The 13,690-nt window shown below is 40.8% G+C and overlaps 1 protein-coding gene across 7 annotated transcripts in view; it reads left to right on the top strand.

Moving 5' to 3' along the window:
• The window catches only part of LOC141763123 (high affinity choline transporter 1-like), a 53,165-nt gene that overhangs the window by 19,180 nt on the left and 20,295 nt on the right, over positions 1–13,690 (top strand). For 4 of the 7 annotated variants that reach the window (XM_074627500.1, XM_074627483.1, XM_074627476.1 and 1 more), the window contains 3 exons: positions 10,021–10,229; positions 11,091–11,204; positions 12,262–12,417. In XM_074627500.1, coding sequence (XP_074483601.1) covers positions 10,046–10,229; positions 11,091–11,204; positions 12,262–12,417 — 454 coding nt within the window. In that variant the 5' untranslated portion in view covers positions 10,021–10,045. Of the gene's footprint in view, positions 1–153; positions 3,354–10,020; positions 10,230–11,090; positions 11,205–12,261; positions 12,418–13,690 lie in introns of those variants that run through there. The other 3 variants (XM_074627490.1, XM_074627517.1, XM_074627507.1) reach the window with 3 other exon arrangements.

Genomic DNA, 13,690 nt, shown 5'->3' with positions numbered 1-13,690 from the left:
AGGACCTTCCCCAGGGTGCTCTCAGTGTCATCTAAATAAAACATCTCTCCCGATTCATTGTCTATGGAGCAGCTCCACACTTTATAAACCTATGACATCTGAAGTTTGAGTTTTAGCGCTCTAGTTTTTGGATTTGGGAGAGAGCTGTTCATGTTAAATACTACTTATTGGACTGTCTTAGACCATAGGAATAATATGTATGAATTTTGAAAATGGGCATAGTTCCCCTTTAATCCACAATCATACCTGTCATCATGCACATAGTAAATGCCTTTCTGCCTCAATGATATCTCAAAATGGATGATGAAACACCAGAGTGTAGAAGAGGACTGATTAATAATATAGAATTTGCATGCGTACACAGTTTCTGAGGTTTTCTTGGTGCAGGAAGAGGGGCATGGGCAGCGTTGCCTCAGCTCTGCACAGCTGATCTCTTTGTTGTTTCAAGCTGAGGAAAGGAGAGCAAAAACTCAAATCAAGCTGCTGGATGATGAGTTGCCCTGAGAATGTTGCTCTCTTCTTTCGCTGTTAGGAGGCAAGAATTCACACATATGTCAGGTTTGTTGAATGTGACATGGTTTAGTGTTCCCCCACTAGTCTGAGAATATGTGAAAACTGTCTGAAAATGATTGGCTGTGAGACAGTGTGTGACAAACAGCTAACATTTGGCTTCACCTGGACCATATAAAGACTCCTTTACAGTGGTCTGTAAATCAAGACAGACTTTGATATACTCATGTCCAAAATTCTATAACTTTTAGTGCTGTCAAAGTTAACGCGATAACACAAATTCGCAATTACACAAATTTGTTTCAACGCCACTAATTACTTTAACGCATTAACGCAACTTGAGATTTTTATGTTGTAGTGGTCTCAGTTTAAGTGAAGATACTGATATCATAGGAAACTAAAAAACCTAAGGAATCCATCGGTACCAACCATGTCATACTGGCTTGTTAGGGAGGAGGTTCAATAACATTCCAAACTTACACTAAATTTTGGCGAGGAAAAATGGCATGGCCATTTTCAGAGGGGTCCCTTGACCTCTGACCTCCAGATCAGTGAATGTAAATGGGTTCTATGGGTACCCACGAGTCTCCCCTTTACAGACATGCCCACTTTATGATAATCACATGCAGTTTGGGGCAAGTCATAGTCAAGTCAGCACACTGACACACTGACAGCTGTTGTTGCCTATTGGGCTGCAGTTTGCCATGTTATGATTTGAGCATATTGTTTTATGCTAACTGCAGTACCTGTGAGGGTTTCTGGACAATATCTGTCATTGTTTTGTGTTGTTAATTGATTTAAAGAGAAATATATTAATACATTTGCATAAAGCAGCATATTTGTCCACTCCCATTGATAAGAGTATTAAATACTTGACAAATCTCCCTTTAAGGTACATTTAGAACAGATAAAAACATTTTTATTGACAGCTCTAATTATTATATATCAAGAAGGGAGCTCCTCTGCAAACATGAGCACTTTTATTATTAGGTCTATTTTTGACCAAACTCATGCCTATTTCTTCAACTACTGCTGCCCCATGCTTTCTGTCTGGTTCTTCCCAAAGGCTTGATACACTAAACTTTATGGACAGAACAAGCAAAGCTTTGTGAAAGTCCTGGTCAAGGAGGCAGTTGTGTGTGCCCACACTCACACATGAGAACACTCTAATGCAACTGAAGGAAAAAAAACTGGGACAGCCTGGAGAAGGAGATGTTTTTCTCCATGTATTACGGGTGTGTGAGGAACCAGATGGCATCTATCCCACTGGCTGTACAGTCACTGTGAAACACAGCAGGTAGGTGAGAGATAGAGAGGCGCAGTGAGTAATTTCTGATTTTAGTTTTAGAATAGGTAGAAATAGAGAAAGAGCCTTGATGAGAAGCTGACCGTTTGAAGATGGTGAATAGGGACATTAAAGCTGCAGTGTTTTTGGCATCATTGGGCAACAATCCCATAATAACCTTTCAGCATATTGTAATTCAAGTGTTCTGAGAGAAAACTAGACTTCTGCTCCTCCTCATGGCTCTGTTTTCAGGCTTTAGAACATCTAGCCCGTGACGGGAGACTTTGACCAATCACAGGTCATTTCAGAGGGAGAGCGTTCCTATTGGCTGTTCATTCAACGGAGGCAGCTGTCAATCACTTGCGAACTCCGATCAAACGGTCAAACTAGGCAGCGCTGATCAAATATGAATCAATATTCTGTTACTGTAATGCCTATTTCTCTCCTCAGATGTTCTCAGAATCATCTTGTAGTGTACTGTTTAGCTGTGAAATGAGAAAGTCTGCTCCGGCTGTTGGGTGGTGCTTGGTATTTCCTCAGCTGATCTCAACATGGTCGCCGGGTCACAAACGTTCTCATTTTACAGCTAAACAGTACACTACAAGATGATTCTGAAAACGTTTTATGCGAGAAATAGGCATTACAGTAACAGAATATTGATTTATATTTGATCAGCGCTGCCTAGTTTGACCGTTTGATCGGAGTTGATCAGCGATTGACAGCTGCTCAAAAACGGCAAGGCTCCAGCTCGGCTCTGATTGGTTGGTTTCCTCCCATCTGTCTAATCTTGCAGATGCCATTAGGAGCACAGTAAGACACAGAGGCACATGCTTTTTTTTTCAGATTATATGTCTCATACTGTCAGGATATAGTGACCGTTTTATAAAAATAACTTTTTTTGATCACAGTTGCTCCAACCTGCCTACTGCAGCTTTAAAGAGAGGAAAAAAGAATGAGAGATGCTTTAGTTACAGAGAGGCAGAGTTGAACAGAGAAGGGAGTTGTTAATGAGGTGATCATGAGCTGCTGGAGGTGCAAGTGATCCCCCCCCCGTAAAGCCAAAGTCATTCTCATGTGGACCAAAGCTAAACAGGGGCTGGATCTGCCCTGCATTCTGGACACAGCTAATTGGCTGCACACAAGAGCACTGATGCAGTCACCAATCAGGTGGCAGTGGTGGCAGCTTTCTCCTTTGTATCCCGTCTGACCCTCCCACCTCGAGAGGTTTAAAACCAGGGGAGGGCTGATTGCTGATTCTAGAGAGTTCCGTCCTTCCTTGTTGACCTCATGGGCTGTGAACATCAACTCTGACTCTTCTCCCTCTTCACTGCAGAGCACTTTGTTAAAAACTCTTTTTTGAAAAGAGAAATAGTTTTGAAATAGCCTTGTGTAAGAGTGTAAGAGATTGAAGAGCACTTGTTAACTTTTTGTGTTGCCTTCCATCTCTTGGCAAAGTTTTCCACTCCCCAATACTGTGGATGAGTGTCGCAGGAATCTTTCTCCTCCTGGACTGAGTTTATCACCTGGCCTAAGAACTGACACGTACTGTTAATCCTAGGTATGTATCCAATCATTCAATATGCTCCTGTGCTCCGTTTTTTTTCTTTGCTGTCGTGTTGTTTACTTTATCTACATCTTTTTGACTTAGCGTACGTGTTTTTATCTAGTGTGCGTGTGTTTGTGTGTGTGTGTGTGTGTGTGTGTGCATGTACAGTATGTGTGAGTGTTTTTCTTTGAGAAAGCTTGGTCAAGTTAGGACACACCAAGTGAGAGTGCATGCCTGTCCTAGAAATAGCCCTGAGGGGCACTGCTCTGGAGCCAAATAGGCTCTTCTTGCTCGTATTTTGTGACCGCAGCTGCCTATCTTTGTTTTCTGTATTCTCTATCAATGGTTTGATGGTTGATAAGCTGTAATTTTCCGCTGCACTTGGTCCGAGAAGTAACGGAGGCTGAGACAATGGTCAGACTGACTGATGAAAATATCTTTCAGTTACATTATAATGATTATAACTTGTTTTGAAGAAATAGTTTGTTGAAAAACTAATTAAAAAATCTGTTTGTTTTTTTTGCTTAAATAACTAAATGATTTTCCAGAGTGGCTGTATAGCGTGCAGTGAGCAATTGTTGTCATTTATCTTGTAAGTTACTTGATGCAAGTTTTTAAAAAAAAAATGTAATTTGTCGGTTCTTAATTTCCTTTTTCTTTTCACGGCGGTATTTCACTATATGGAATAAAAACTCTTTTTGCCTGACTTCCTCACTGTCACCACGTATTCTCTCCTCTCATCAATCGTCACTCGTAATCCAAGTCCTCATCCCAGAGGGCTGATTCATTACCTCGCCTCGAGTGAACTAACAAAGTGAGCGGCTCCCTCTGAGGCTAAGAGATTAGCATCTTTGGTGCTCTTCCAGCACCGTTGCACAGCAGTTCGTGAAATAGTCACGAGATTTTTATTATTGATTCATGTACATAAACACGAATTTCACATTTTATTCGTGATGTTCAGCACAAAATCAATTCGTATGTAATCCACATAATTGTGAACAGGGAAGTATAGAGAGTGGCGAACAACACATAGGGAGATGTTAGGGTGAATGGGTGAGTCATAAAACACAGGACTTTCGCCCAGGAGACTGGAGTTCATGTCACGTAAATTACAGCACATCCACAGTTATTTTAACCCAAACCACGATCTTTTCTTCACATAACATCCGTAATTAAGTTACGCCATTACCGTAGTTATTTTAATCCGAACCGCGATCTATTCCTAAAGCTACCTAAGTAGTTTTTGTCACGTAACTTCTGTACTTACGTTACGCCACTTCTGGTGTTATTTAATCTCAAACCGCAATCTTTTCCTAACAAAGTAGTTTGTGGCCTAAGCCTAACCAAGTCGATCTTTTCCTAAACCTAACTAAGTAGTTTTATTTTAAAAAGACTGAAGCGGAAATTGACACGTGCGTCACGTGTTGCTGGACATTCGTAGGAAAACACAAGAAAATTACGTTGTTGAAAGTCGTTCTGAGCAAAAACAAAGGGAAATTTGTGTCTATGCACATGAATCAAATAGATTAAATTTTACTATTTACTATTTCACAAACTGCTGTGAGACTGTGTTGTATCGTCTGTGTCTAATCCACATCTTGTGACATCTAAAGCAAGAATCAATCAGAAACCATGTTAATGTCCACTGGCCGTATACAGCAACATGTAACATTCTGGCATAGTTTTAAATGTACAGATAGGTATAGACACGTACGTGAGTGAGAGAGACTTTAAATCTAACTTTAACAGCCAATATTTCAAACTCTTATTAGTTGGTAGTTAGTTAGCAGTAATTCAATGGGCTGTTTATGGTGACTGCTGACTTTTCTTTGCAGTTGTCTTGGTTGTTGTTCTGCTTAATCGGTAGATGATTTCAAGAAACCTTCTAAATCAAGGCTGGATCTGTTCCAGAGAACTAACCTCCGAACTGTTGCGGGACGTAAGAGTCAGCTTGCCCATATTAAGAGTGGAGAAGAAGGGAGGTAGCTGCCAGTTTTGTTTCATGATCTCTTTGTTGGCCCTCTCACTTTCTTTCTCTCACTTTCTTCCTCTCACTTTCTTGCTCTCACTTTTTTCTTCTCCCTTTCTTGTTTGTGTCTGGAGCGTAGCAAGGTCACATTTCACTGGTGCTTTAAATCCACTTGAAGTCTTGTAGCCTTATAGCCTGTGTGAATGTGCATGTAGACTTGTAGTGAAATTTGACATTAACACTCAGGTCGGTGTTACCTGTTAATAGCACACGATATCGTCCATAAACACTCTCCACATCGCCAAATTGCAAGGGGTGGAAGAGGGAGGCGACAAGCACACAGTTGTCAGAAGAGTTGGTGAACGGAAAAGTACTGAGAGGCAGGGAGAGGAGGAGATGTTTGTGTGGGGGGGTATTCATAGAAAGAGTGTATAGCTGCGCTCATGCCAAGATGCACTTCTGCACCTGTATGAAAGAGAATACCACATGGAATATTTAGACAGAGAGACTAAAGATACTCTCATCACAGAGGAAATCAATCCTGTCGCTTACCTGCTTTCTCTCAGTCAAAGGTTATATTTAATCTCCGGCAAAAAACCTTCAAATATCAATGTGCGAAGTCAAACCTGCAGTATATCTACTGTTAAAGCTGGGGAGGCAGATTATTTTTGGTGTTATTGGGCAAAAAGTCCATAATAACTTTTCAGCATATTGTAATTCAAGTGGTACCCCTGGGTAGGAAGTTTTCTGGAAAGGTAAAAGAAATGGCAGAATTTGAAAATACGGCCCTCATCCTGCAGCTCTCCTCTCTGTCCTAAGCCCTTCCCACCAGACAAGCACGGGCACATGCACGCGCATCATACAGTAACCTGTACGAGTACTTGTCATTCATTTCAAACATTATCCCGATCATCATTGTGATCCTGATGCCGTAATGTAGTGGCGATTCTATGAGAACTACCCTCCTGTTTTCTTTGCTAACTCGTGGGCCTGTAAATGCCTTTGAGATAACGTACTGTGCTTCGAGGCTCTAGCAATCTGCAAAATCAGGGAAGCGTTTCAGAGATGGAGAGAAAGTGTCGCTAATAGTCTGGCCCTCTGCTAACTGTAGCTGTCATGTCTGCTCTGCAGTGGAGTGCTACATTCTCTTTATACATCCATGTTGAGCTCACGCAGAAGGCTAACTATTAGAGAGATAGAGAGAAAATTATGCTTTGCCCGAGCTACTGCCGTAGCTACCGTAGCCGTGAGGCTAGCTCACAGCGCTAGCCGCAGCCGTAAACTACGGTGACCAGACGTCCCAGTTTGTCCCAGAGAACTCCCCGTACAGACTTAGGCCTTTCTAAAAAATTCTTTAAACTCGGGTGATATTTGCTTAAGTGGAGACTGCTTTATACACCAACGGGGTCCAAAAACTTAAATGTCTTAAAACATTTACGTTTTACCAAGTTATTTCCATGGTTTAGAACAAAAACTTTACATTTCTCATAGAATGAGGAACAGTGAAGAAATAACAAAAACTGTTGTGATTGAAAAATGTGGATCATCCCCAAAACAAAATACATGATGGGGATTTTTTTTCTTTTTGTTTGCACCCAAAGACCAAAAATGTAAGTTTCTTCCACACTTAGACATTATGGTAAATAGACATTGCCTCAAGAAATTATAATTCATTGTGAAAATGATTGCACTGTTGTCGGCCCAAGATGCAAATTAAATACAAATGTGTATATATATTTAGAAAAGTATAGGCCCTACCCTTGTGCGTGCTGTCTCTGTTACATTAATGTGCCTGCACTGTATTCACCCTTGAGCGTGTAGGAAGAGTTATGGAAAGCTACCAGGTGCTGAGTAAGCAAATTGTAAAAGCAACATGTACAGTACAGTGGCTTGACACTAGTACGTTAAAGTGATTGAACAGCTCTTAATGTGAAAGGGGCTGCTGAAGTTGTTTTGTGTGTGTGCTTGACGAGACAGGGGAATGATATATGGTTTCTCTAAAACCCTGTTGCTGTGCGTATGTGTCCATGTTTGTGCAAGTCAGACAGAATGCTTCGCAGACTGAGGGTTTTTTATGCTTTTTCTACCAACTACTGTTTCTAGCTTCTTGTGTTACACCCTTATCTTTAGTTTTTCTGGTAACAGATTATAATACCTTCAGAAGATTTATAGTTTGGTCTAAAAACTTGTTTTATTTGGCCACGTGAGCCCTGACTTGTAACTTTTGACTCAAGTTTATTCTCCGGCATCTTCTCAAGCCATCTTTTAAGACACTTTAGGAAGTGGAGCTTTGACTTGAACTAAAGAAAGTTTAATTATTATCATTCTGATCGTACTGGAGAAGATTTAGGAAGAAATAAAGCATAGAAATAGCATTTGCTTGACTGAATCATCACACCTTTTTGCTCCAAAACTTGTGCATTTGCTGACATCTGTTGTCCGCATCAGAGGGGAAACCTCAAAGTGCAGTGAGAAGATAGTCTTCAGTGATCGGATCACAAGTGGACGGGTTTAAGTCCGTCTGTTCACACCTGGCATTAGAATGCGTCTCCACATGTGTCTTGTCTTGAGTGACCACTTGTGATCCGATCTCACTTCCCCGCTCTATATGCAAATAAACATGTAGTGAACACAAGGCTACACAGCAGACGTTGCAACATAATATTACGGGATTGTCAGTAATAATATCCTACATAGTCGTGAATTCGAGTACATTTTATTAACATCAAAATATAACGTTATTGTCTACCGCCGTTCCCTGGAAAAGGCTTCAGAGAGCCGGGGATGAGAGTGAGCGGGCGGGTGTCTGCAGAGCACCAGAGCAAAAACTCAGACACATCACCGACAGTATGACAATACAAAATCTGTAGATATGTGGCCTATAGATAACATATATTTAACTAGAATGGCACTCGGAGAGCACAGACCCCCCCCCCCCCCCCCCCGCGTTCAGCTTGCACCATCATTGACGTGTATTTATGTTTATGTTGAGATCAGCTGTACGTAGCGGAGCATCGTAAAACACTTCATTCAAACTGGACAGAAACAAACTAAAACACACCTAAACCGTCGCCGTTACTCTTTCCAACAATCACCAAGTGTGCTCTGGTCCAACTAAACTGGAATTTCACCGAGTTTAATGTTAAAAAACGCTGAATCTACAGTTGTCCCCCCCACTCCCCACCCCCCGCTCTCTCTCTCTGAAGGAAGAAGGCGGGGTCATGCGTCATCAACGTGTCATCAGCTACCCTGAGCATGTGTTATTCCCAGAGGTCTTAATGTTCTGGCTGATCGTAATGCTTAAAAAAATTCCTGAATCCAGATCATGATCCAGATCACCACCGAAATCTAATGGATTGTTCATTGAGCCACACTCCACCCCTCCAAAAAATGTCATTCAAATGCATCACAGACTTTTGGAGCAATCCTGCTAACGGACGGACCAACAAACCAACAAACCAACAAACAAACCAACAAACCAACAAACAAACAAACAAATAAACAAACAAACAAACAAACAAACAAACCAACAAACCAACACCGGTGGAACCAGAACCTCCTTCCTAGGAGGTCGGCCTTGGCGGAGGTAATAAAATACAGTTTTACCGACAGGATACAATAGAGCACAGAAGCCGTTTCCATGCCGCGAGGCAGACAAGCACTCGCGTCGGCCTGTCTGTTCACCTGAGGAACTCAGTGATCCAGTGGATCCCGTGGATCCCAGCGGGACGTCAGTAGAGTAGGCGGTCCTTAATGTGGCCCAGGACACATTCACTACACACTGCTAAAAGAATGTGTGCCCAGACCACCTTTGAATGTGGTCTGAGCGATCGGATCTCAATGCGTCCTCAATGCGTCTTGAGTGCGTTCACACCTGTACTTAGAGCTGTCCACTTGTTATCGGATCACTCAGGACGCATGTTATTAGCAGGTCTGAACAGGGCCTTAGAAATAGACCTTTGTAATTTGCCATTGCTTCTCATAGGAATACCACATTGAAAATGCAAATGAATGACACAGACAATGAACTGTGGATACCATAGGAATATCATAGGAATACCACATTTTAAATGCAAATGAATGACACAGACAATGAACCATGTCTACTTGGTTCATGCTCTGGTACGGACCATAAAGTCATGACTATGATGTGAAGTGAGAGCGATGGGATCGTTATGTAGTTCACATTCATCACATTGAAAGAAGAGGGCGAGGAAAGTGTATGTTTATGTGTGTGTAGTGAAGGAGGGGATAATATAATGGGACATTCTTTTCGACTCCAAAATAGGTTGTGTATATCCCTATAGAAGGAATCCAGGCCTCTCTCTGCTCTGTGAAATATCTTGCATGCTGTTACAAAGTGGAGAGGGTTCTCACTAAAATAGTCTGGACTGTGAAAATCCTGCCAAGCTGAAAAGAAGTGAGCATACAGTAAAGCATGAGGAGCAAGGCAATTACAAAGTGAAATTCATTGATGTAAAGCTTCACAAATCAACTCTTTACCTTATCAATGAATCAAATGACTACATGCTGTATACTGTTAACGTCAAATGGGTCACTCTGAGTAACAAACCTTGACAACTAGAATATGTATTGTAATGTGATTTTGTTTGTGCATTTTGAGCTGTGTGTTATAGTGATTTAAACAAGCTCTTCTTTTTCTAGCTAGCAACTCAAATCTTCATGTTTCTTTATTCTGTCTTCCTACAGGAAACGCACACAGAAATAGTTGAGGATGACTCTCAATGTGCCGGGTCTGGTGGTGATGGCGGGGTTCTATCTGTTGATCTTGGGCACGGGCATCTGGGCATCCATGCGCTCCAGGAAGGCAGAAAAGAAGTGCTCAGGAGATGGAATGGAGATAACACTACTGGCCGGACGCGAGATTAACCTGCTAGTCGGCATCTTCACTCTTACTGGTAAAGCAGTCAGAGTGTCAGTGTTTACAACAACTCATTAGTTTCAGTCTTTCTGACATGTTTATGATATTAGAATTATTAGAATTATTGATAACACTTTATAATAACCATCATTTATAAATGGTAAATTGATAGTTTATTAAACTTAGTTAATAGTTATTTTACTGTTAATGAAATGATAATGATTACTTTAGAAAACTATTTATTAACAGTTTATTATTGCACACATTATAACATTATACTGTATGTACTATATTAAGTATCTGTGAGTGATTACCAAATGATTTGTAAACCTTTAAGAATCGTTTGTAAAACATCTATAAACATTACGTAGATAGATGGACCAGAAACCTATTATTAACCATTGACAAAGTATTAACTATCTATCTAAATAATGTTAATAGATGCTTTACAAAGTATTTATTAACCTTTTAACAAGTTATTATAATCATCATTTGCAACTTTATAATAGCCATCCATCCAAATAATGTTTATAGATGGTTTACAAACAGTTTCTTTAAAGTTTACACATAATATCTTAATCATTAACAGATACTTATAGATAATATATAAAATGTTCTAATGTGTGCACAATAAATTGTTAAAATAACAAATTCTTGTATTACTAATAATTAGTAAACATTAATTCTCATTTCATTTTTGTTAACAGTAAAACAACTATTAACTAAGTTTAATTAACTCAATTTACCATTTATTAATGAGGGTATGTTATAAAGTGTTTCTGAATTATTTGGAGAAAAAATAGTGTCAAGTAATAACTGATGTCTTGTGGTGGTGTGTCTAAAAAAAAGTTGTCTATGTCATGTTTCCCCTTTAATATGAGTGTTTGTCTCTCTGCAGCTACGTGGGTGGGTGGAGGCTTCATCCTCGGTATAGCTGAGGCAACATACAACCCAACACTAGGCGCGGTGTGGGCTCTCATGCCTGTGCCTTATGTCCTGACCTTCTTCTTAGGTGAGTAGCACCACTGACCCACTTTGAACCATAAATCCTTTGCTCTTAATGGCACTTGAATGAGAAAGTTTGCACTGGCCGATGGGCGGTGCTTGGTTTTGGCTCGACCGTATTCAACATGGCTGCCGGGTCACAAACCTTCTCATTTTACAGCTAAACAGTACACTACAAGATGTTTCTGAAAACATGTGAGGATAGAAATAGGCATTACAGTAACAGAATATTGATTCATATTTCATCAGTGCTGCCTAGTTTGACCGTTTGATCGGAGTTCAGAGCTTCCTGAGCAGTGATTGACAGCTGCTGTAGAGACTGCTCGGCTCTGATTGGTTGTTTTCCTATGAGCACGGTGAGGAGGACACAGAAGAGGAGGATTTTTTTCACATAAAATCTGTCTCATGCACTAGTGTCAGGATAAAGTGACAAAAATAACTTTTTATCATGCTCAAAGTTACCGACTGCAGCTTTAAATACAGATTTATGTCTTTTTCTGGTAGAATCTTTTTGATATCTCTCAGTTAAGTTCCAGAGGTCAGGACTCATGTGGGATAATGACCCTCGGACAACAATGTAATTCATATTTTCATCATAATTCATCAAAAGAGTGCACAAACTTATTCAGGAAAACTTTAATATTAAGTTCTCCAAAGTTTCTACACACAGTTAACAAAATACGACATCAAAATGAACTTCACAGACTTCTGTCACGAGCTGAAGCGTTGTTGACCGGTAACATAGCTGCCATGCCCCCAACTCCCATCTGACTCCACGCACCAATAAATGTGTCGCTCACGTTAAAAATAGGACCATGAGAAATCAGTTGAGGATTGTAACTTGAGGCGACAGGTGCAAAGGGAGAGTTCACCCAGAGACACAGATCGCCCACTCCTGAATCCACCAAACTGACAAACTCAGTGGTCTGTCTGTAAACATTTGCAACAGGCGAAATATAACATTCCCCATTCTTGGCCAGGTGGACCCATGGGTTGTTGTTGCCATGTTTGGCTTCATCATTTCAAGAGAAATGCTAATGCTAATCCCTTCCCTCCTGCTCCAGGTGGGTTTTTCTTTGCCAAGCCTATGAGAGAGAACAGGTATGTGACAATGATGGACCCCTTCCAACAGAAATATGGGAACGTTATGAGCATTGCGCTCATCTTCCCCGCACTGGTGGCCGATGTCCTGTGGGTGGCACGCACACTCGTCAGCCTGGGTAAGTTACTTCACACTGTAAAACTGTCTGGCACTATAATGTGATGCGCACACATACTTAGGAAATCATGAAGGTACACATAGGTCTGGGTACACAATGTGCACAACACCAGAGTAGAAAAACAGCTGGGTGTTGATGGTTGGTGCCGTGCTGTGGATTACTGCAAGACAGCAGGTGAAATGAATAAAATTAACACCTGACAACAAAATAAAATCACCACCACAAACTACAGCTTTAGGAATTAATGGCGTATAACACATTCAAAACTGTTTTTACAAACTATTTATTAGTGAGCCATTATAATGGATTACATTTTATTGTCAGGTGTTTCTATTTTGACCCCAGGCTGTATATAGCTGCTTTAGTTCAGTAGATTACAGTTACATAACAATAAGTATATATTAAGTTCACTACTATATCCACAACACGATAGTGAAAATCAAAGGCCATTGTCCGGTCGCTAACCTCCTTTTTCGAACAGCAATTGTCCAATCATATCTTAGCAAACATAGGCACGGCTCACCTGTCAAGCTTTCGGTTACTACACATGTCCAATCAGTGTCTACGGCTGTAGTTTTTACTTTAAACTAACCGCTAATAGTAATAACGCTATGCTGAAGAGTTGCTGTGTAGCTGGTTGAACCAACAATAAATCAAAAAACGCTGATCTCTGATTTGTTCCCCTGCCGTGTCCTAAAAAAGATATAATAGAGGAGCTTTATGGCTCCAAGCTATAGACCAGACCAGCATGGCTTTATGGCTCCAAGCTATAGACCAGACCAGCATAGCTTTATGGCTCCAAGCTATAGACCAGACCAGCATGGTGTCATCGCCGAGGCTGCGCTCCCTTTTGGGGAAAGAAATTTGCTGTCAGAGGAGAGAAAATGATGAACAGCTGTTGTGTAGCGGGTTAACGAGGCTTTCACACTGAGATCTGAGGCTCATACGATACGTGAATATTCACTGTCAGTGTGCTAAATGGCTAATTGATGCTGGTGATTGTGACTAGCATGGCTAGCTAACGTTAGCTTGAGTGTAAGGCTGCTGCAGTAATACAGTCATACATTAACGTTAAAGCAGCATCAGACTGATGAATGCATACAAACTTGTCAAAATTACAATGCAAACACACCTCAAACTGCATTGAAGTTTTTGGGATCTTCAGTTTTCTTTCCCCCTAAAGGGCCGCGGCCTTGACTTTTTGCAAAGTCCCGTATGTGCCGGTCTGATGTATACAGTATACTCTATATATAAAGAGTAAGGAGGGTCTTTT

The sequence above is a fragment of the Sebastes fasciatus genome, chromosome 3, assembly GCF_043250625.1.
Source record: "Sebastes fasciatus isolate fSebFas1 chromosome 3, fSebFas1.pri, whole genome shotgun sequence".
In the NCBI taxonomy this organism is placed as follows: Eukaryota; Metazoa; Chordata; class Actinopteri; order Perciformes; family Sebastidae; genus Sebastes; species Sebastes fasciatus.
Note: the sequence above shows the minus strand (reverse complement) of the source record. Positions and strands in the feature narration are given on the sequence as shown.